Here is a 24,082-nt window from a genome sequence, read left to right on the forward strand (position 1 = left end):
TGATTAAAACCTCATTCTACATCATATTTTGCCTATGTTGTTTGCCGCAGTCTGGCTGGGCACAAATCATGAGCCACTGAAGCAGGAACAAACTTTATTTCTGAACTCCACCAGCACACTCCACACACGCTCCCAGGAATTCTCCCAAACGCCACTTGACTCATCCAGGAACCAGCAACCGGAAATATCCCTCCTCCGGCACTTCCCCAACCAATGGGAACTCTCCGGGAATCCCCGCGAGAGCTCAACTGGAACTCAACGGGAACTCCGTGAGAACTTGCTGGCGTCACCTCTCAACCACTACTTCTGGCAAAAATGCCATGCGTCATCCCGACTCGGCTGTGGCCCTCAACAGTTGTTAGAGTATTTGGTTACAATAGTTAATGTAGCCTTTTGGAATGATGCATATTTGGTTATATGCATTGTGGGAATTAACTTTCCAGATCTTAATGCTATGCATGTTTACTGAGTTTGAATGAATTCATAGTGTCAAAATCAGATTATTAACACCATGGAAAGAAAAAAATTTGATTTAATTATCTCTTTGACTTTTAAATTGTCAGTAAACCAAAAGTAAATGTCCTGCTGGGCACGGTGATGCACACCTGTAATCCTGGTGGCTCAGGAGCTGAGGCAGGAGAATTGTGAGTTTAAAGCCAGCCTCAGCAAAAATGAGGCACTAAGCAACTCAGTGAGACCCTGTCTCTAAATAAAATACAAAATAGGGCTGGGGATGTGGCTCAGTGGTTCAGTGCCCCTGAGTTCAATCGCCAGTAGCCCTCCCCACTCCACAAAACAAAACAAAACAAAACAAAAAAACAAAAACAAAGCAACAACAACAAAAAAAAAAACTAAAGGTTTAAAGCTGTTTCTAAATGAAAGAAATATAGTAAAAACAAGTAGTCCTTAACATACTTCATGAAAATACAAGTGTGGTGAATTTAACTGTAGTGTTGCAGTGAAAGCATATCATCCCGGTGTGTTTTATATCCTCCAGTGTGGCCAAACTCCACTGATGATAGCTGCTCAGCAAGGCAATCTGGAAATAGTGAAAGAATTGATCAAGAATGGAGCTAACTGCAATTTGGAAGATTTGGTATTTATAAACATAATTTATTCTTTGGTCTTTTTTTTCCTTTAACTGTGTTTCTTCAGTTTTAAGAAATGATTCAAAAGTAATTGATTAAATTTGTACTTTCAGGTATATCTTAACTTTGTCTAGTGTGCTACATCAGTTTTTTAAAGAGTATTTTAGGAGAAAAAAGTTTGCTTTCAAAATGAAGGATGTCAGCTCTTTTTGTTTTTCTTACATAGATGGTGATGGCTGAATAGAGAGCACATGTTCATACAGTTAAATGCCTGCCTAGAAAATATCCCCTAATGATGCTTTACTGCAAATATTACATTTGATAACAGTCAGAGGTGGTCCCTTCTGATGTCACTTCTGGGGGATAAATCATCATTCCAAAAGGTTACATTAGCTCTAATTCTTAGAATCACTTTGAGGGTCAGGTCACATGGCTACATATTTTGTCAAATTGAATGATCATTTAAATTGCTCTCATGAATAAAGGTTAAAATAGTATACTTGTATCCTTTGTTTTAAAAATAAAGGATAGCTTTTTTTTTTTTATTATGTAGTGGACTCACTCTAATTTAATGGCCTGTGTATGTGCTCTCAGATCTGATTATAGGCTTTTTAATTTCAATTTATAGTAAAGATTGCTAGCCACAGGATTAGCCTTGAGGTTTAGGTGGTCTCATCTTTTCTCCCTTTTAAAAAACACTGTATGCGATTAGAAGTCCAGTGAGAAGACTGAACAAGCTTTGTGAAACCATTTCTGCATCATTAGTAGTGATAGAGGTAGATAAATTCTTAAGAGAAACTTAGCATTATTTTATAAAAGTTTAAAGTGGGCTGCATCATGGCAATTTGGTATGTAAATTCAAATTTGTTTTTCCTCACCTTGGAATGTTATTTTTGGTTTTAAAACCCACCATTATTTTTATGGGTTCAAGGATAATTGGACAGCACTTATATCTGCATCAAAAGAAGGGCACATGCACATTGTGGAAGAACTGCTTAAATGTGGGGTTAATCTAGAGCACCGTGATATGGTATGTACATTTTCCTTATTATGATATTAATTATCTGAAATCTTATCAGGAATAACAGATACTTGTGAAGTCCTATGTTTTTATGTGTGAGGTGATATCATTATGACTTCAGGATTTGGGATTGGACCTTCAAGGGTGTTTTGAACCCAAGCATAATAATGTCCCTCTTTTAGAACGCACCATCTTTAGTTTATTTCAGAGTTTAAAATTCTGAAATATTGTTAAAAAAACTTATTCTTCCATATGTCGATATTTTATAACTTTTGAAAAATTGTTGCCTTTAGACACAACTTTAAGAAGGACGTTGTAGAGTTTTAAAAATATTTTTGTCACTTATAACTTTCAGAATAATACTTGTACTTTTGTTTATAAAATGTAATTTTGTTCAGGCTTGCTATCTGTGCACATTACAAGTTTAACAAGCTGAGGTCCTTAATTGTCACTTAGCTTTTATTTGTTCTTGGCATCTGGTTAAAGCATAAAAGTAAAATGTGTTATTCTGTAAAATGCTTAATCTTTTTAAAAGTTAATTCTAATAGGAGAAAAAAGGAATGAGATGATCTGCCTTGACATATAATACAATTATTACTTAGCTGATGGTGCTTTATGAAGTACAGGTGGTCTGAGCTTTAAAAAAAACTACTGCATTTCCCCATTTTGCACTTAATAGCATATTATGATTTATGTATGGGTTTTCTCTCTCTAGTCTTGTATTCTTAAAACATAGCAGAATAGGTGGTATACTTACTTTTATAAGAAGATACTGTTATACTTTGTATCTAAAATGTCCCTCAAAGACTGCAGTGTTAAGTGCTTAGTTCCCAGCTATGGCCCTAGGGATGTGGTGGAACCTTTAAGGGGTGGGGCCTAGTGGAAGGCGGTCAGGTCACTGGAGATGTGCCCTTGGAAAGAACATTGGGATTCTGGTCCCTTCTTCTATCTCTTTGCTTCCTGCTGCCATGAGATCCACAGGTCTCTGCTGTGTGCTCCTCCCATGATGTGCTGTGCTCCACTGCCACAGCCCAAAAGCAATGGGCCAGGTGACCGTAGACTGAAACCTTTGAAAACATGAGCCAAAATAAACCTTTCGAGCTAGGGCTGTAGCTCAGTGGTAGAGCACTTACCTAGCACAGGAGAAGCACTGGTTCGATCCTCAGCACCGTATAAAAATAAGCAAGTAAAATAAAAGTATTGTGTCCATCTATAACTAAAAAACAAAACAAACCCCAAATTAACCTTTCCTTCTCAAGGAGTTTATCTCAGATCTGAGGTGTTTTTTTGTTTTTGTCACAGTGATGGAAAGCTCACTAACATATTCAGAGAAATGTTTATGTTGTATAATTTCCAAAAAGATGTTTGAGTTTAATCAATAGAAGTTTAGGGAGAGAAGATAATAATGTCAGTAGCCTAGGCAAAGGATGGATATAGCAGCTTAGAGTAAAAGGTGGTGCTCTTACTTTATTGGTATATAAGGTATCTTGTTGTTCTCAATATTTTATTAAAGGGACCATACTAGTTTACCATGTGATGAATATATTAGGTACCAGTTCTGTGACTGTCATTTTTAGGTGCTTTATGGCCTCTGTATCATTTAATTGACTTCTCAGACAATCCCATGAACTAAAGGTTGATTTTTATTTTCAGTGTATAGTTGAGGAAATTGGGGCTGGAAGAGGTGAGTCTTTGTCCAAAGTCACAGAACTACTAAGCAGTACTAAGCAGTCAGTGTGGGTGGGTTTTGAGTCCAGCTCTGCCTTCTCCAAAGCCTTTCTCCTCTATCATTCTTCTATATACGTCTGCAGGGAAGTTAAGATTTAGAAATTTTGATAAGATTTCTAAAGAATGATTTGTTAAACTTTTTTTGGTTTTCCCGATTTCTCCTATTTCCCCAAAGTAATGATCATACAATTTTTAACATTTAAAGGATCTTTGTGTTTGGCTTTAAAATGCCACGAGTTGGGGAAACTGGGGACCCTGTCTCTCTCAGTAGTTATTGTGGCAACTTAACGTCAAAGGATTGGCAGATGGTAGTAGCTACCAACGTAGGGAAGACAGAGTCCTGGGACTTGTGCAAGGAGAGGAGAGTGATTATTGGGGTCCTGTGGGATTCAGAAAGAATTCCACGATATATTGTCAAGAAGTCTGGGGAAGTTTCTTTCTTTCTTTCTTTTTTTAATATATATATTTTTAGTTGTCTGTTGACACAATATCTGTATTTGTTTTTATGTGGTGCCAAGGTGTGTTAATTCTCTAACATTTTTAAGTAGCCAAAATTACTACAAAATTACTGCAAAACAACAAGCTACCTTACATACCAGTGCCTCATACATGCTAGGCAAGCACTCTACCACTGAGCCACAACCCCAGCCCTCAGGAGGAGTCTTTCTGTAGGCACTAAGCTGAATGAGTTTAATGAAATATAAAACTATTTCTATAATTAGCCACAGTCTTTTGATTTTTACAAATTTAGGTGTTGTTTCTTGAAATTAATTCCCTAACATTTTTAAGTAACCAAAATTAATGTAGAAATTTGGAATTGTCCAACAAAAATGTTCCCTATTTCAATATATGTGATATAGCATAAACTTTAGAGTCATTTGGGAATGTAAGAGATTTGACTCATTTCATGTACAATTATGTATGTTTCTGGGAATATTGTAAAATTACATAGTACTACCTTCATGAAACAATGGTTCATAAAGATATACACAGAAGTACCTTGATTAGTGGTAGTATTTTTATGCTTGGAAAATATCCAGTTTTATCCTGCCCTTTTTTTTCTCCTGTTTTCTTTAGGGGGGATGGACTGCTCTCATGTGGGCATGTTACAAAGGTCGTACTGAAGTAGTAGAGTTGCTTCTTTCTCATGGTGCCAATCCAAATGTCACTGGTCTGGTAAGCAGTAACAAAAAAGCTCATTTGTGACTATGGGGTAAATTTTCTTAAGGGATGCATTAGACTGTTTACATGTGACTTCCAGGTGGATGGAGATTTTTCTAGGTCATATTAAATACAGAATGTGATTTCTAAACAAAATAAGAATTTTATAAGCTAAGTTTATTTCTCAATTTTTGTCAACATAAAAGTAAATCTTAGAGCTCGAATGTTAACATTAACTTTACTTAGCAGATGTGTTTTGTGAATATCCACCTAAAAGATTTTCTCTTTTTCTCCCTCCTTCCCTCCCTTTTTCTTTTTCCTTCTTTCTATCCCTCCCTCCTTCCTATCTATCTGTCCATCCCAGCAGTACAGTGTTTATCCAATCATTTGGGCAGCGGGGAGAGGTCATGCAGATATAGTGCATATCTTACTGCAAAATGGTGCTAAAGTCAACTGCTCTGATAAGGTAAGTTGGTAGGATGTGGCCAGATTCCAGTCTGTATTATGTCCACTTGAGGTATCTAAGTTATAAACATTTTCAAGTGTAATTGCTCTAATGTATCTCATATTTTTGTATATCATTGTATTTTTAGATAGATATATATTTCATGGATGAATCCCTTGTATGTATTTTTACTAAATATCCTTTTGATGTTTATTTTGTTGCATTCCCTATTCTTAGGGAGATAGACAGGGATAATGGATTCACTGTTCTCATCATTTGAGATTTTCTGTTATAACTGTTCCTCCCACCTTCAGTCCTGTCTGCTTTCTCTGTATTGTTGCAAGACTGATCTTTCTAAAATTCAGGTTTGGTTGTCTCTCTCTTGTGCTTAAGATCCTAAAGACTATCCCTGGTATTATGGATGGAATAGGCTGTGCCTCCTTTCTCCCTTTTCCCCTGCTACCTGTACCCCAACTACCTTGTGTGCAAGCTAGCCAAATGACATGGTTTCCTGAGCTCCTATGCTCTTTCCCAGGGAACCTCTTTCTCAGTGTGTCCTTTCCTCCTTATCTGCCATAGCTTCTATTAATTCTGGAGGCTTGGCTCATCTCTAAAAAGCTCCCTATGTTGTTGTTCTATTCCTTTTTTTTTTTTTAACCCTTAACACTCCTCTCAAACATTGAATAGATGCTAGTCTAATCCTCTTATTTTTCCTTGCTCTTGAAGAGCTTTGGTAACTTTCACTGCTTCTGGGTAAAGCCCAGTCAGATGTCTCAGTTTGGCTTTAGTCTGTCTTCCTAGGCTAAACTCTTGCCATTCATTTCTATATACACTATGTTTTTAGATACAACAGCGTGTCTCACATTCTGTGACCTTTATTCTGTTCCCTCTCTTAGGAATGATATTATTACCTCCTCTGATTGATGGACTCCTGTTTATTTTTCAAGGCTCATTTGAGCTGTTAACCTGCCTGGTTAAGTCTCCTCCTTGGTGCCCTTTCTCTGTGCTATCAGTGCTTTCTATGCATCCTTCCATCAGTGCACACAAACTATTGTCTCATAATGATTGATTTTTATGTCTTTCTTACCACTGGAGAGTACATTTCATGAAGATAAGGAATATGCTCCTCACTTTTTTTTGGGGGGGTGTCATTTTTTACCTCCATTATTTTCACTAGGTAACTTAGAGCTTGGCTTATTGTTGTGATGATTATATTCTTTTCAGATTAATAACTGTGTATCTGAACATAGAAAAGAGTAGTTATTTCCTGAAGACTTTTTTTTTTTTTTTTGTAATTGGAATAGATTCTGAGCATTATCTTCTTTAAGTACACATTATTGCTTACTTGGGAATCACCAATGTCTTGATCTGGATGGTGGTCATACAGGTGTGTACACATAAATCTTCAAGTAGTGTATTCAGGATTAGTTTATTTTTATACTTTATGGTTTCTGTGCCTTGGTTTTTAAAAAATATTCCATAAAATAATAGGTTAATGAGGAGGGTAAGCCTATTCAAACATTTATAATGTGGCATTTAGGAATATTGGCTACTTTAGATTGAGGTTTGAGGCATGTGTAAAATGGGCACAGTTCTGTCTTTTGTCTTCTTATGTTAATAGACAAACCTTTATTTTTTCCTTCTGGCCTATTGAAAATTATTTATATATAACCTGACATTCTAGGCCCTCCAGAATAATTTATGATGCTACTCAATCTGTTACTCTTTAGCATTTTGAGAAGATGTTTGCTACCTGCTATGTGCAGTGTCCTGTCCCCACACTTAATACAGAAGATTCAAAAACAAAAACAAAAAATGTTCTATGTTTAGAGAAGCAGGTAGATAAATGGGAGTATAAAATGTGAAGCCAAGTGTCAGGTGACTTAGGAGTTTGAAGATAGGAGAATCCATAGAAGAACTGACACTTAGTGTAGCCTTAAAGAAAGGGCAGAACTTATATCTATGGACAGTATGGGAGGAAACCTTACTAGGCATAGGAAAAAAATAAGAGCAGAAAGCCCCAGAACGTGACTTCATATGGCATGTTCATGTGACTTCACTGCTCATGCTGAGCAGACCAGTGTGGGTAGAGCTGAGCCAGGTGTGAAGAGAGGAGCTGTGGGAGGAAGCCATGGCCCTAGAAGGAGCCAGCTTCCGGTCGGCCTTGAACATCTTACTGAGGAAGTGGTTGTCTCTCCTGCAGATAATGAAAAACATTGGAGAATTTGAGTAGTTAATTGATGCAAACTGGTATTTTAGAAAAAATCATCACTTAATAGTGAACAGTGGGATGCATCAAAGACCAAGGGAGTATTGTTATTCTGACAAAAAATAGGTTTTTATGGTAATTTTTAAAAAAAGGAAATGAAGTTACTTTTTAGATGTGTTAACTTTGAAGCAATGGTGCATCAATAGTTAAAGGTGTCTGTCCCGCTGGGTAGTAGGCATAGAGATTTGGGCTGTTGGCGATGAAGGAGTTGCATAGAGGTGGTTCTTGAAATTTTGGGAACATGGATTTGATAACTAAGATTCATAGTAATATATTGTGATGACTAGAGGGCTGATTATTAGGAGTGTTTCCAGAGGAAGGAGAATTTGGCTGGCAAACAAGTCAAAGGCGATGAATGAATTAGATGTTCAAGGTCAAAGATACAGTCAGACACATGCCTGTAATCCCAGTGGCTGGGGAGCCTGAGGCAGGAGGATCGTAAGCTCAAGCTAGCCTCAGCAATTTAGTAAGGCACTAAGCAACTCAGTGAGACCCTGTCTCTAAATAAAGTACAAAAAAGGGCTGGGAATGTGGCTCAGTGGGTTAAGTGTCCCTGAGTTTAGTCCCCTGTACCAAAAGATAGAAGTTCAGAACACTGCAGAACTTTCAGGAAAAGAAAGAACTGAGTTAAAGATACGTAGTAGATCTGGGATTCAGATAACTATTGGTGAACTCAGGAATACTGATTTTGTAATATTTGTAGTAAAAACTAGTTTTTGAGGGGGTTTTGGTGAGGAATTAGAAATAGGCATTATCCATTATTTTGAAAAGTATGAAAGAAAGGGCAAGGATGAATATATTGATTAATATATATTTATATTCATATAAATATGAATGTAAATATATTTAATATTCATATAAAATAAGCTACCCTCTCTCTCTCTCTCTCTCTCTCTCTCTCTCTCTATATATATATATATATATATATATATATCGAGAGGGTAGCTTATTTTGGAAAAGTTTGTTTGGACAGGAGAACCTAAAGAGGAAGAACTTAAGTTGGGAGCCTAACAGGAAGGGGGAATAGGAAAAGACTGATGATGTGGGAGGAGATCTCTAAGTAAGGGTCTGGGTGAAGAAGGAAAGATGGGATCAAGAGTGCATCGAGGTATTCTGTTTAGGAGGAATAGAGGCCAGAATGTGAGGAGAAGAGAAGAGAGAGGCTTAGTAAGGTGATTGGCTGCAGAGCTGTTTTGAAGTAGATAGGAAGCATGGCAAAGAAGGTCTTGCTGGATCTTAAGAGCTCTTTGTGATGTTTCAAGGGAGATGTCAGCTGAACTTATGAGTGAGGTCCGGGGACTGGTGCGAAGGGGAGGGGAGCAGGCACAATGGCATACAGCTTTCCACAGTTCTCCAAGGATTGTGAAAATCAAATGTAATAGGTTTTCACAGGATGAGATTTTAATTATAATTAGAATATTTAAAGAAGGCTTGATGAGTGGTAAATGGGTATGTGTGTTACCTTGGCAGGTCTAGGATCTTGCTTGTAGGGCAGGGGAGGGCATTTCAGTAAGAAAAAATTTTATCCACAAAGGAGCAGGCTAGAAAAGAGAATTTAATTCTGGGCGAAGACTGTGGATGCAGGAGTAAAATTGGGAAGTTCTTCCTGTAGCCCTTATTCCATCTCTCTGAGTTTATTTGGAGGCAGTGATGGTGACAGCTGTTCTCTTTATGGCCTTTCTCCTTTTTGTCAGGCCTCCCTTCCCATATGCCGTATTTGCAGCCCTGTGATTCTGCCTGTCACAAGGTCACATTCATCAAGGGAGAGTGCCAGCTGCTACAGCTTGCAACAATGTTGTTGATGGGGTGTCTTTCATATTTGTAGAGAGGTGCTACCCAGTGTCATAGTCACTAGGTACGTATGGCTAGTTAGGCTTAAATTGAGTAAAATTAAAAATTTAGTTCCTCAGTCACATTAGCCACATTTCAGTAAATAATAGACATGATGACTAGTGTCTGCTGTGTTGGGCAGTATGGAATTATAGAGCATTTTCATCAACACAGAACATCCTATGGACAGGGCTGTGGTAAAGAGTTCATTAAATGTTGATTCCCACCTGTAGGTTCCCTGTTCTTAAAGGTTTTCATGGGTTTTCATTTTTTTATTGATGTCCAGACTCCCCAAAGCCTCAACATTCCCTTTATGCATGATTTAGGTTTTCTGATGTCTTTTGAATCAAGTTCCAGAAAAAAGGTCCATTTGAGCACAGTCTCTGTAGGCTGAAGTGGTCAAGAATAGAGGCTGATGTGGGATGGCGGTTAAGAGTGTGGACTCTGAAGCCAGGCTTGTTGGGTTCATAGATCTTGTTCCACTTCTTAAGCTTTGTGACCTCAGCCTTGGTAATGGCCTCACTTTCCTCATCTGTGAAAATGTGATACTATGAATTGCACAGATTCTGTAAGAAGGATATGTGCATTAACCATTTAAGTCTCATAAATTGCTTTTTCTTTGAGCTTATGAGAATATACAGGATACCAAGATTTATGTGTAAAGAAACCATATTGATAGAACTGTTGGGCCCATGGTTGTTATTCTTTGTTCCTCTAGTAGACTATTGCACTGTAAATTCTGTTTCATAAGATATGGGAAGAAGTGAAAGCTTGTTAAATTAGCGACTGTGTGAATTTATGATGGAAAAATTATCATTGATTATACTAAATATGTAAAGTTGGTTAAAAGACATTCTCTGATTTACCACCTATTCAGAAAAAGTAAAATGGGGGACGTAGAATTTATCTAAAATTACAATTATGACTGCTACAAAAACTTATCTAAAGAACACTGAAATTATGATTTCATCAGAATTCATGCTGTAATCTAGTTTCTTTTAGTATATTTCTGATGATAATTTTACATTTATTGTTTGATAGTATGGAACCACCCCCTTGGTTTGGGCTGCCCGAAAGGGTCATTTGGAGTGTGTAAAGCATTTATTGGCCATGGGAGCTGATGTTGATCAAGAGGGAGCTGTAAGTATCTTTCGTATCTTAACCCCTGGTTTTAGGAGAGAGAATATTTTTCCTTAGTATATGCCTATAAATATTTCCTTCCAGTTCTTAGAAAAACAAGCATTTTTTTCCCCTATTATCCTAAGTATGTTATAAAATGAAAAACTTAAGAATCAGGTACTTTTAAGAATCAGGTGCTAATGCATACAAATTTTGAGAGGCTAAAACTACTAAGTATAATTTTCAGTAATCTAATTGTTTGAAAAACTCTTCAAATTGAATAGTTTTTAAATATTTATTTTTTAGTTGTAGTTGGACACAATACTTTTATTTTATTCATATATTTTTATGTGGTGCTGAGGATCGATCCCAGGGTTTTGAGTGTGCAGGGCCAGTGCGCTACCACTGAGCCACAACCCCAACCCCAACCCCTTGACTATTTTTTTTTAAAGTATTTTTTTCAGTTGTGGATGGACACAATCCCTTTATTTTATTTAATTTTAATTTTTTTTAGTTGTAGATAGACATAATACCTTTATTTTTTTAAGACATAATACCTTTATTTTATTTATTTAATTTGTTTATGTGGTGCTGGGGATCGAACCCAGTGCATCACGCATGCTAGGCAAGCATTCTACCAGGAGCCATAACCCCAGCCCCCCTTTATTTTATTTCTTTTGTGGTGCTAAGGATCGAACCCAGTGCCTCACACATGCCAAGCAAGTGCTCTACCACTGAGCCACAACTCCAGCCCCAAATTGAATAGTTTTTTTAATCTTAGTTGTAGGAAAAAAGCTTATGCTCTATTAAAATGCTTTTTCCTTAAAAACTTAAAATAGTATTATAATTTTTTTGAATTTTTTAGCTGTACTTTATTCTCCCTCTTCAGTAAAAAAATAATAAATCAGAAGTCAGCTGTTAAAACCTAGAAAGTTCAAAATTAGTTTAATACTGCTTACTGACTAGCAGTTGTTAATTCCTAACTGAGCACCAGCTGAGTACCCAGCCTGTGGTATTAGTACTGGGAAGACCAGAGAAGCCTCATAAATTGCTTTTTCTTTGAGCTTATAAGAATATACAGGATACCAAGATTTACGTGTAAAGAAACAGTTAAAATAATGTAGACTGCTGTTTACATAACTACCTTGTGTGAGCTGAACAATAAATTATTCTGAGAAGATATACTACCAAATCTCCGGCTACATAAAACAAGAGTAAACTCTCCACATTGCACTGGAATAATGGCAACTCTTCCTCCTGTTTTCCATCTTGTCACAAGCCCCTATTTGCTGACCTTTAAGGACTATATAGTATTTTCATGCTGTTTGGAAACAGCACGATTCGTAGGCAGCCGCAAACATCATGCCTTCCACTTGACTCGTTTCTGGACAGCTTGTCAAGTGGATGAGTGGCTTGTCTCTGCGATGATGGACTGCCAAGGAATTTGAAAAGTCTGTGTTTTTCACATGTGAGAGAATTATGGCTTAATGAGATGTGTGATTTTTAGAATTACTTAAGTGATTTTTATCTATTTTTGAAAATGTGGTTTTTAGATTACTGTGAAGAACATACATTATGCTTTTTCTTGAAATATTCCATAGCAGGGCTGGGGATGTGGTTCAAGCGGTAGCGTGCTCGCCTGGCATGCGTGCGGCCCGGGTTCGATCCTCAGCACCACATACAAACAAAGATGTTGTGTCTGCCGAGAACTGAAAAATAAATATTAAAAAATTCTCTCTCTCTCTCTCTTTCAAAAAAAAAAGAAATCTTCCATAGCATTAATTCATTTTTTTAAAGAGAGAGAGAGAGAATTTTTTTAATATTTATTTTTTAGTTTTTGGTGGACACACATCTTTATTTTATTTTTATGTGGTGCTGAGGATCAAACCCAGTGCCCTGAACATGCCAGGCGAGCGCGCTACTGCTTGAGCCATATCCCCAGCCCAAATTCATTGTTTTATTTCAGTTTTTCCTATAGGCTTATTATAAAGCATTCTTAGTTTAGAATTTGATTCACCTTTTTCCAGTTATTTAATTTAGAATGTTTAATTCTGAGTCATTCTATCAACTGCAACTTCATCACATTAATAAGAGGGTTCATTCATTGAAAATGAGTCCAGTGTATGATTATCATTTAAATGAAATGAACCTCCTACTAATTCTAATGACTCTAGAGGATTACATATTTCACAAACTTGAAGTATGCCTCCTGTCATTTTTTGGTATGTGTTTGATTATGTTGGCATTTCATTATCGGAAATAACTGTTAAGAATAGGCTATTTGAAAACATCAATTTTCTGATTATGACAGCCATTATGTTTTCTAGGTATGCTAATTTCTTGGACTTTTTTTTAGAATTCAATGACTGCACTTATCGTGGCAGTGAAAGGAGGCTACACACAGTCAGTAAAAGAAATTTTAAAGAGGAATCCAAATGTAAACTTAACAGATAAAGATGGAAATACAGCCTTAATGATTGCATCGAAGGAGGGACATACGGAGATTGTACAGGACCTGCTTGATGCTGGAACATACGTAAATATACCTGACAGGGTAGGTTACCTATTTCAGATTTGTTTATAGCGGTGATGTGGGTAGAAGATTACCTTCATTGCTGGCTTCTTCTCTTTCGAGTTCCTCATGCATGATATGTACTTGTTTAAAGATAAGTTTATTTCTACCTTTGAAACTAATACATTTAAAACCATTTATTTTTTTTGAAGAATATCCTTTTTTATTTTTGTCAGTTTTGTTATTGAAAATGTCACATGCTGTAATGCATTCCACTGTCATATATAAATAAGAGATAAATAAAAAAGAATGTCACATGTTACAATTAGCCTTGTAACTATTCTTGATATATCACTGTGGGTATTTTTCACATATGGTGTTATTCATTATCCTAGGACTTAAAGTACCATTTTTTACAGTTAAGATTTTCACAGTTCTTCCTCTTGTCCTGATTTCTTGTCTGAGTTCTCACTTACATACCCAGCTTCATCTAAAGTCTCCTTGTCGTTTTCCCTCAATGTAAATCTGCTTCCTCAGAAAGGAAGCTACTTAATCCAAAGTAGCTATCCAGTCATTTTCTGTCACCTTACTCTAATGTTTTTGTATAGCAGCTATCTTATTTTTTGTTTATTGTGTGTTGTCTTTCTCTGCTTGATTAAATTTGCTCAGAGTTGGGACCTTGTCTGTCTTATTTCCCAGTGCCTAGAATGGTCTGTGGCACATTGTAAGCAATGAAATTGTTACAGTCATTTGTGTTTCTCACTTGTGTTAAATGGTAACGTTCTCAACTAAAATCTGTCCGTCTTTAGTTTGGTTCTGCTGTTAATGAGCCAGTTACTATAACACACCATGGTGTTAAACTTAGCAGTCCTCAGGGATGTCGTGTTGACTTCACAGCCCATTGGGGCTTGCTCAGGATTGAATCGAGTCACAGCTTTTAAGCTCACCCAGTTTAAAAGCCTACAACTGATTTGTAAATCAGTAATAAATAACAAGATATTTGTGTCCATTGCCAAAATAATATTTGAATTAATGGGAAAATAGGATTAAAAATGCCTGTTGTTTTGTTAATACAATTTCAAGGCAAAGAGTTGTGCTCATAAGGTAGTCAACTTGGTCTGAGTCTTGTGCTGGGGAATGAAGCAGTCTTTTCTACTGGCCTATTACTGTCCAGTTGACCAAATAGTCATGGATGCTAGTCTGAGGACCAGACTTACCCCTTACCCCTTAAATAAATGTGGCTATTTTACCACTGATGGTATTAGCTTTACAAAATCCTTTTTCTAGAATCTATGACTATTTTTTTCATATGGCATTATTCCAAGGAATTTTTATCATATAATTTCCAAACGTTCATTTGGTTTATTGACAGCTAAGGCATTATTTTATTTAAAGTTTGTGAATTACGTTCAGAGAGAATAAATTCTTGTCTTGGTACTTTGTCTTCCTAAATTTTTGTCATGAAATTTCACAAGTCCTTGTTTTGAGGCATACCATCCTCTGTCCCTTACTCTGAAGACTATTGATATCAGATATTATTATCAGTTAATTCAGAAGTTTCACTTATTTGGAAATAGAGACTTTTTCCAAGAAATATTTGAAACAAATCTATCATATTAATAAATGAATAACCTTAACTTCAGAACAGTTCTTATTTGTTCTCATCAAATAACCTTGTGTTTTGTCTTTTTAGAGTGGGGATACTGTACTGATTGGTGCTGTCAGAGGTGGTCACGTTGAAATTGTTCGTGCACTTCTCCAAAAATATGCTGATATAGACATTAGAGGACAGGTATGTATGATTATAGTGCAGTTGTTATCTTGGAGCATAATTGGTTGTATATATTGACTGATCATAATGTTATTCTTCCAGCCTTCCTATGGGGATGAAAGCTTGTAAACTGTAGTACATTTCATGGGTAATATGCTATTATTACAAAATTTCTGAGTTAATGTTGAATTATTTTCAGATTGAAGGCGATCAAAAGCTCATGTTTTTAGAATATACTGGTTTTACTAACAAAAACATTTGATTCTGAAATTTTCTGAGGTATCGAGACAGTGGCATTTGAGTATATGATTTCTTTTTTGTTGTTGTTTTTAAGTGTTTTTCTTGTTTCGTTTTCTTCATTCATGTACTGCTGTTCTTTCATTTGTGTTTTGTTTTCTCTTCTTTCCCATTCTGGTCACCTCTTTGGGACCACCTGGAAGTGCCTGTGAACTTTGCTTCAGATGGTCAGAACTCAAGGCTAGAAAGGTTATTAATTTTTGACAGGGACTCAGGGCTTCACTCAGTGGTAGAGTGCTTACCTTCCATGTGCAAGGTCTGGGTTCCATGTCTAGCACTGGAAAAAAAAAATCTAGATTGTATAAAAGCCTTGCCTAAACTTGTGAATAGATCTACTACTTCAAGAGCTTTAGAATTATGAAATTTTGTTTTGGTAACCCATTTTGGATAGTCTGCCTTTCTGCCCTGTTTTTTTTTGGTTCTGGGGATTGAACCCAGAGGTACTCTATCAGTGTACTACATCCTCAGCCCTTTTTGTTTTTTATTTTGAGGCAGTTTCTTTTTCTTTTTTTTTTTTAATATTTATTTTTTAGTTGTAGTTGGACACAATGCCTTTATTTTATTTATTTATTTTTATGTGGTGCTGAGGATCGAACCCAGGGTCTTGCACATACAAGGTGAGCGCTCTACCACTAAGCCATGACCCTAGCCCATTGAGACAGTTTCTTGCTAGTTTCTTAGAGCCTTGCTAAGTTGCTGAGACTGGTCTCAAACTTCTGATCCTCCTCCCTCAGCCTCCTGAGTTGCTGGGATTGTGCAGCCAAAAATCTCTTGTATCCAAAGTCTTTTTTTTTTTTTTTTTTAATCAATAACTGTTATGCCTCATGCTACAGAGAAATTAACATGGGACCTTGGCCTTTAAGAAACAAATATTTTCGGGCTGCTTTAGTTTATTTTTATGCTTTTTTTTTTTTGGTACTGGGAATTAAACCCAGGGCCACTCAACCACTGAGCCACATCCCCAGTCCTTTTTTGTATTTTATTTAGAGACAGGGTATCACTGAGTTGCTTATGGCCTTGCTAAGTTGCTGAGGCTGGCTTTCTTTTCTTTTCTTTCTTTATTTTTTTATTAGCTACACATGGCATTACAATGATCTTGGCAATTCATACATTTGAATCATTGGGGTATAATTTCTCATTTTTCTGATTGTACAGATTGCAGAATCACACTGGTCATAGAATCACCTATATACATACAGAAATCATAATGTTTATTCTATTCTGCTGCCTTTCCTATCCTCCCTATTCCTCCCCCCCCATCATTTCTGTCTATCCAGTCTAATGTGACACACTTTTTTTTTTCTTTTACTCATCACAACATCATACATGTATTCTGTATAACGATGAGGGTCTCCTTCCATCTTCTGTGCAATTCCCCTTCTCCCTCTTTTTCCCTCCCACCTCTCTTCCCTATTTAGTGGTAGTCTTCTTCTCATGTTCTTCCTCCCTATCCCATTTTGAGTCACCCCCCTTATATCAGAGAAGACATTCGGCATTTGTTTTTTAGGGACTGGCTAACTTCACTTAGCATAATCTGCTCTAATGCCAACCATTTCCCTGCAAATGCTGAGGCTGGCTTTCAACCTGCAATCCTCCTGCATCAGCCTCCCAAGCTGCTGGGATTACAGGTGTATACCACTGAGATATTTTTATGCTTTTATATAAACATAAAAGGTGAAGTGACAGGATGATATATGATTGATTGTTTATCTAATGGAAGGTTCAAATATGGGAGTCTTCAGTAAGGAAAGAGAATATTAAAGAAGGTTTTCAAAAAAGGTAGAATTTGTATTAAATTTGAAGATGAGTTTGATTTTAATAGATAGAAAAAAAGGAAGGCTGGGTATTTTAGGCAAAGGCTGGGGAAATAATAAAAGAAAATGTAAAAGTTAAAGGTTGTTCCATAGCTAGTGAATAAATCAGTTGACACTGAGGTATTGGGGTATTGGGGTAGAAGATAGGGATAGAAATGGAAAGGAAGTAGGGGCAGAGGTTTGAGTGATGCACTAAGGAAATTGGGCAGCTAGTGATCATTTTAGAATGAGAACTCCACTGGAGACATTTTGGAATAGTAAATGTAATGTAGCAGCTATAAGAAGTCATTATCTTCTGGATTAAAGTAATATTTTCATGAAAAGATGGTTTCTAGATCATTTGTTTTAGTTTTGCCAAACTACTTTGTATCCGTCAATCCTATTTTCTGTTTTAATCAGTGTTTCTTTGTTTTCTAGTTCTTCTTTTCAGGTCTGTGTGGATTGATTTTTTTTGTTTTTGATTTAGATAGGATGTTCAGGAATCTAATCAAGACAGTATAGGATGCAAAGAATGTGGAGATTAAGAAAGCTAAAGATGGTAATCCTGTTGTTTGTAAAGTATGTCCTTTGCATTTTCTTAGAAAAACTGGGCAGATATACTCATTTCATATTACAGATGAAAATCCATGGGTCAGAATATTTAGGTGACTTCTCTAGGTTACTGAGCTCAGGTATTGATTATTTCTAACCCCTTGCATGCTTCTGAAATCTGATTGCATTACAAAAGTGTAATTTATTAACTATGTGGGATTGCTACTTTTAAGTCAAGTAATATTTTCCTTGTCTTCTTTCATGAAGAATTTCTCAAAAGTAAATCCCAGATAGCAAAAGAATTAATATCATTTTCCACCATGACACCTGTTGCAATGGTTTCTGGTAGAAATGTTAATGATATTTTATATTTATAGATAGCAGTTTTTAACATTTTATGTTAAATAAAGTGATTATTGATTTTTTTTTTAATTATGTAGGACAATAAAACTGCTCTATATTGGGCTGTTGAAAAGGGAAATGCAACCATGGTGAGAGACATCTTACAGTGCAATCCTGATACTGAAATATGCACAAAGGTATAAATTAGCAATTCTATTCTGTTAGCAATACTAATGCTGAATATTAGTACTGCTTGTTTTTTCAATCATTGTGTTTGATTTTAGTGTTATATTGATTTTATTCTATGTTAAATTGACCAGTAACTGTATTCTTCGGAGAGTTCTACATTCATAACAAAATACAGTGTATAATTTGTTACTTTTCAGAAAGTACTATCAACTATTCATAAATTGTGGGCATTTCTCCCAAATTCTTTCAGGCTCCTGTTTGGAATGCAGAACATATTTTCTTTTAAAGACCATTGTGAGTGGTTGTTGGCTCTTCAAATCAGCCATTTTAGCTTATTTTACACAAAACACAAAGAATACAAAGCTAAATCCGACTTTGGTGATTATATTTAGTCGTATGTGTAATCGTTTTCCATGGGAAAAATATACTTGGAATTCTGGATTGAAATGGTGGGAATTCTTAATGAATAAAGCAAAATTATGGACTCATCCATAAGACCATCCTATTTCATCTGCTTTACCTGGACCAGCATATTTCTAAATCAGTGATGGTCACTTCAGTTCCCTGGGGGAAAAAACTACCTGGGATATCTGCTTTTTTGTGTGGCTCTTTTTTTTTTTTTTTTTTTTTTAATATATGTATTTTTAGTTGTAGATGGACACAATACCTTCATTTTTCTGTTTGTTTTTATGTGGTGCTAAGGATCGAACCCAGTCCCTTACCCATGCAAGACAAGTAATGTACCACTGAGCCACAACCCCAGCCCCATGTGGGTGGCTCCTTGATCATCTTTTTTTTGGGGAGGGGGTGGGTACCAGGGATTGAATTTAGGGCACTCACCACTAAGCCACATCCTCAGCCCTACTGGGTCTCACTGAGTTGCTTAACACCTCACTGTTGCTGTGGCTGGCTTTGAACTTGCCATCCTCCTGTCTCAGCCTGCCAAGCCGCTGGGACTACACGTGAGCACCACCAGGCTCAGCTGTTGATCATCTTTTTTCTTTTTCTTCTGGAACCCATGTCAACTACTGTAATTTTGTGGCTTCTGTCTAGTTTCTTGTCTTTCCAAATTTAGTGCTGCATTGTAATCTGTTGTTTTGCTTCATTTGATTCTGGAGGCTACCATGAACTCTTTCTAAGTTTTCCCAAGGCAGGTTGCTAGCATCAAATGTTTTTTCCTGTTATACAAATTCCTTGGGTTATATATATTCCTTGGGTTCTCATGTTTCTTCTAAACAGACTCTAGACACAGAATTGGCAGGTGGACTGTGTGTTAGTTGGTGGGGGAGTGTAACCTCTCCGGAGGCTGCCCAGAGTCACATTTGGAGCCTGGGGACCTGGCTGGAGCAGCCACTGCAGCAAGTGTTGTTTGGGAGCAAGTTGAGTACAGCCCATATTTGACTAAGTGATGCAATTATTTAGTACCAGTATGTGGTTGTGAAAGGAAATTCATTTTTCTTGTTAGTTTTTAAAATGTATTTTTCTGAGAACATTGTAAATATAGCCTGTTAACCATTGTCAGATATATCTTGACAGCTACGTTTGTTTGATGTTCAACACTTAGGAGTAAGCTGTGAATGTGATAAACCTTTTTATCTGTGCCCACAGGATGGTGAAACACCACTGATAAAGGCCACCAAGATGAGGAATATTGAAGTAGTAGAGCTGCTGCTAGATAAAGGAGCCAAGGTGTCTGCTGTAGATAAGGTAAAGCATTTGTGCAGTGGTGTGCTTTCTGGAGAGGCCTTGGTAGACTGGCTTCTATGTCTGGTAGACTCACTGGAGTCTGATTTTCTTGTATGTAGGAGAGATGACCTGCTGGGGTGTCTGTGCTGAGGAGTGGGTAGGTTCAGCGTCCTGTTGGGGAAGCTGCTTCATATTTTCCTTCTTTGGCTCATACCCGTGTGGGCGCTGCCCTTGACACAAGGAGGACATTATTAAGGATAGAGCATGTTGCAGAGGAAAGAGGCCAAAGGGTCTGCAGAGAATAGACCCTCAAAGCTTATTGGCATTAACATTCACTAACAGGAGATGAAATGTTCCGCTGTGTGTCCTTACTATATTTTTTTTATAGAGTTTTCATGGTGAAATCCCTCCAAATTGATAAATACTTTATGTAGAATCCATTCCTGGTTTTAGTTTGCTTTCAATTTAAACAGGCTTAGAATGTTAGGTGTATTCATGTTTTCCTTGTCTTTTCAGAAATTTTGTGTCTGGTGGAAGTGCTACTGCTAATGTTTTTCCTTCTCACAGGTTTGAGATGAGAAATGGAGTTGAGTGGGGAAATGAAGAGGGTGAAATCTGGTTCAGATATGTTTAATTTGAGGATTGATAAGACATTCAGGAAGCTGTGGGAAGCGAGGGACTAGAATCTGGGTGGGAAATTTAGTCTGGGAATGGAAATTCGGCAGTTAATTTCCAGAACATGAGAGTTGCTTGGGAGTAACAAAGATAATCATTGTGAAGAATGATGAAAGTTATGGTCCAAATTCACCTCTTTTATGCTGAGTGTTATCATAGTTTACTCTATTGTGCTTATTCTATTTATTTTATTGTATTATCATAGTTTACTCATTTATTCCTTTTATAATGTTAGCTGTTTAAGGCTAGAACTGTCTTGTTTTCTCCAAGACACCCAGTGCAAAAAGTGCTGTGTACAGTAGTGAGATCAGTTATTGTGCTGCATTTAGAACATGGGAAGGGAATCTAGAGAGGAAGTAGGCCTGAGAAAGAAGAGGAAAAATCAAGATGAGATTGTGCCATGGCAGCCACAGGAAGAATGTTGAAGGTCAGTTTCACTTAGTGTCACAGAGTGATCACAGTGGACGAGAACTGGGAATTTAAATTTGGGGTCATTAGTAGTTGGCAAGAGGTATTTGTGAAGGAATAAATAGAAGAGCATTTTGCAGAATGAAGAGGTCGTTTGTTTTCTTATTATTGGCTATAACCACTAAAAGATGGGATTCTAATAGGAGAAGAAGGTAGGTTGATGTTAGGGAAAGTGAAAGATGAGGAGAGTGGAAGAGATTCTAGTGGTCAGAGAAAGATTGACAGAGGGCTCAGAGGTGGAGAATGTAGAGTAATGGAATTTAAGGGCTGACCGTAAGGACGGGAGGTTGACCAAAGGTCATAGCTGATGAAAGAAAGCTGTGAAGTGAACTACAAATTTGATGAGAAAGATGACTGATGTCCTTGGGCAATGAAGATTTGGATGGCAGAAGGATTCTGAGGAAGCAGATCCTGGCCTGGGAGGAATATGGGGAGAAAGCTTGTGTCCTTTCTCAGTAAGCTGCAATGAGGAGGAAGATGGCCTTCATTCTAGAGGGCTAGGGCAGAAATAGTTTTTGAGAAAATCTGAAGAAAATGTGAGGAAGATAGAGATAAAAATTCCTGTTATGTATATACTCTGAAAAATACGAAAAGTTCAGACTTTCTGGTATTTTGTAGAAGCAGGAAAATTGTTGTCTATTTGCAATAGACATGAAAATGTGAAAGGTCAGTTTTCCTGTTGCTATTTTATAGAAAGGAGATACTCCCTTGCATATCGCTATTCGAGGAAGGAGTCGGAGACTGGCAGAACTTCTTTTAAGAAATCCTAAAGATGGACGGTTACTTTATAGGCCGAACAAAGCTGGCGAGACTCCTTATAACATCGACTGTAGCCATCAGAAAAGCATTTTAACTCAGATATTTGGAGCCAGTAAGTACTGGGTTTTGTCCCTGACAAAGCTTTTATTTATTTATTGATTTTTAAATATTTATTTTTTAGCTTTTAGGTGTACACAATATCTTTATTTTATTTTTATGTGGAGCTGAGGATCGAACCCAGTGCCTCACGCATGCCAGGCGAGCGCTTGCGCTGCTACTTGAGCCGTATCCCCAGCCCCCCTGACAAAGCTTTTAAATAAAGAATGTTCAATTAAAAACTAAGAAAAAATTAAACTGGAGAATTTGAAGTTTAAAAAGTTATTATTTGTTGAGGAATAGTCCTTCCTGTCTAAAAGTATCTTGCATTGTAGTCAGCATTCTAAGTTACATACACTGAGTCATCAGTCAGGTTTTTTTTTAATTTTTATTTATTTTTTGTTGTTGTTGATGGACCTTTATCTTCATTTATTTATATGCGGTGCTGAGAATCGAACCCAGTGCCTCACACATGCCAGGAAGTGCATTACCGCTGAGCCACAGCCACAGCCCCCATCAGTCAATTTTTAAGACTTCTGAAAACCCAGCTTGCTTCTCCCCCAGTCTTTCCCCCATTGTTCCGCCAGGTTACTTTGTGCTCTCATCAGATGTACTCTGTTATCTGAGGAAGCATGGGGATTTACAGTTCTCTTTGTTTTGTCTGCAAAAAGCCATGCTCTCTATCCCTGTGAATATTCTGTTCTTAATAAAACCATCTTTCCCAAAGTTTGTTTCATATCCACTGTCTCCTTCTCCATGACTTTTTAACTGATCTGCCTAACCAGAAAAAAATGTTGTCTCATTTGAATCTTAAGTACTTGTGTTTATATTTTCTTATTTTTCAACTCTGGGTATTGAACCCAGGGACTCCAACCACTCTACCACTGAGCTACACCCCAGCCCATTTTATTTTTATTTTGAGACAGGGTCTCACAAAGTTGCTTAGGTCCTCGCTAAATTGCTGAGGCTGGCTGTGAACTTGCAATCCTCCTGCCCCAGCCTCCAGAGCCATTGGGATTGATTATAGGCGTGCACCACCATGCCTGGCGTAAAGTAGCTTTTAACTGAAAAGGATACACATGAGAATGTAATCATTAATATATGATGTTTTGAAATACAGAATTATTTTTTTACTAAAATTAAAAAAAAAATGTTCCAGAAACCAATAGGAGATAGTAGAATTCTATCACTTTCCTGTTTGACTTCTTACTCATATCTTGTTTTATGATTCTAATGTGTTATGTCTTTTTGAGTTTTAAAATATTAGTCTAGTTATAATAGTAATACACAGTCATTAAATTTTGAAAAATGAAGACATGAATTTAGCAGAAAAGCAAATTCTTCATTGTCTTCTACCTTCCAACTTGTAATTAATTGAATGACCCTCCAGGCTTTTCTTTACATTTATGAAGATTTTTTAAAGCCAGGTGTTGTGGCACATGCCTGTAATCCTAGCTATTTGGGAGGCGAGATGAAGGGTCACAAGTATAAGACCAGCTTGGGCAACTTGGTGAGCCATTGTCTCAGAATAAAAAATATAAAAAGAGCTGTGGGTATAGCTCAGTGGTAGAAGGCCCCTGAGTTCAATCACCAGTGCATCAAAAAACAACAAAACAAAACAAAAAAACACGTATAAAATGTTTTATACTATGTGTGTAGCTTAAAAAAAAAGATCAGACCATGTTATGTTAGAAAAGTTTTTAATAATGAACTGTCGTAATTTAATTATTATATAATCTTTCACCATAGAATTCTAATAATATGCTCAGTTCTATATTGATGAACATTTGGATGTTTTGCTGTTACCAACTAGTACTACAATGAACGATTTGTACCCATTGACTTTTATTTTTAGTATTCTCTTTTTGGTTCTAAGGATTGAATCCAGGGTCTCACACATGCTAAGCAACTGCTCTACTATTGGGCTACTATATCCCTTAACTTTTTTCTAAATCTTTTTTTAAAAAATTTGTTCTTTTAGATACACATGACAGTAGAGTATATTTTGACACACATATAGATACATATAAATATGGAATATAACTTATTCTAATTAGAACCCATTCTTATGGTTGAACACTATGTGGAGTTACACTGGTTGTATATTCATATACAAACATAAGAAAGTTATGTCCAATTCTTTTTTTCTAATTCTGTTTTGAAGCAGAGTTTCAATAAGTTGCCCAGGCTGGCCTCAAACTTTTGATCCTCCTGCCTCAGTTGCTGGAATTATAGGCATGTGCCACCAGTCTAGCTAGGATTCTTTTCTTTTTTCTTTTTA

General features: G+C 36.7%; 1 protein-coding gene across 20 annotated transcripts in view; it reads left to right on the top strand.

Annotated features, from left to right (window-relative positions):
- Kidins220 (kinase D interacting substrate 220) overlaps positions 1-24,082 on the top strand; it is a 103,490-nt gene that overhangs the window by 14,524 nt on the left and 64,884 nt on the right. For 13 of the 20 annotated variants that reach the window (XM_048804868.1, XM_048804869.1, XM_048804870.1 and 10 more), the window contains exons 3-12: positions 998-1,096; positions 2,020-2,118; positions 4,915-5,013; positions 5,363-5,464; positions 10,584-10,682; positions 13,018-13,215; positions 14,867-14,965; positions 18,027-18,125; positions 19,726-19,824; positions 21,640-21,817. In XM_048804868.1, coding sequence (XP_048660825.1) covers positions 998-1,096; positions 2,020-2,118; positions 4,915-5,013; positions 5,363-5,464; positions 10,584-10,682; positions 13,018-13,215; positions 14,867-14,965; positions 18,027-18,125; positions 19,726-19,824; positions 21,640-21,817 — 1,171 coding nt within the window. The remainder of the gene's footprint in view (positions 1-997; positions 1,097-2,019; positions 2,119-4,914; positions 5,014-5,362; positions 5,465-10,583; positions 10,683-13,017; positions 13,216-14,866; positions 14,966-18,026; positions 18,126-19,725; positions 19,825-21,639; positions 21,818-24,082) is intronic. The other 7 variants (XM_048804872.1, XM_048804874.1, XM_048804858.1 and 4 more) reach the window with 1 other exon arrangement.

Source organism: Marmota marmota, unplaced genomic scaffold (genome assembly GCF_001458135.2).
Source record: "Marmota marmota marmota unplaced genomic scaffold, marMar, whole genome shotgun sequence".
NCBI classification, from domain to species: Eukaryota; Metazoa; Chordata; class Mammalia; order Rodentia; family Sciuridae; genus Marmota; species Marmota marmota.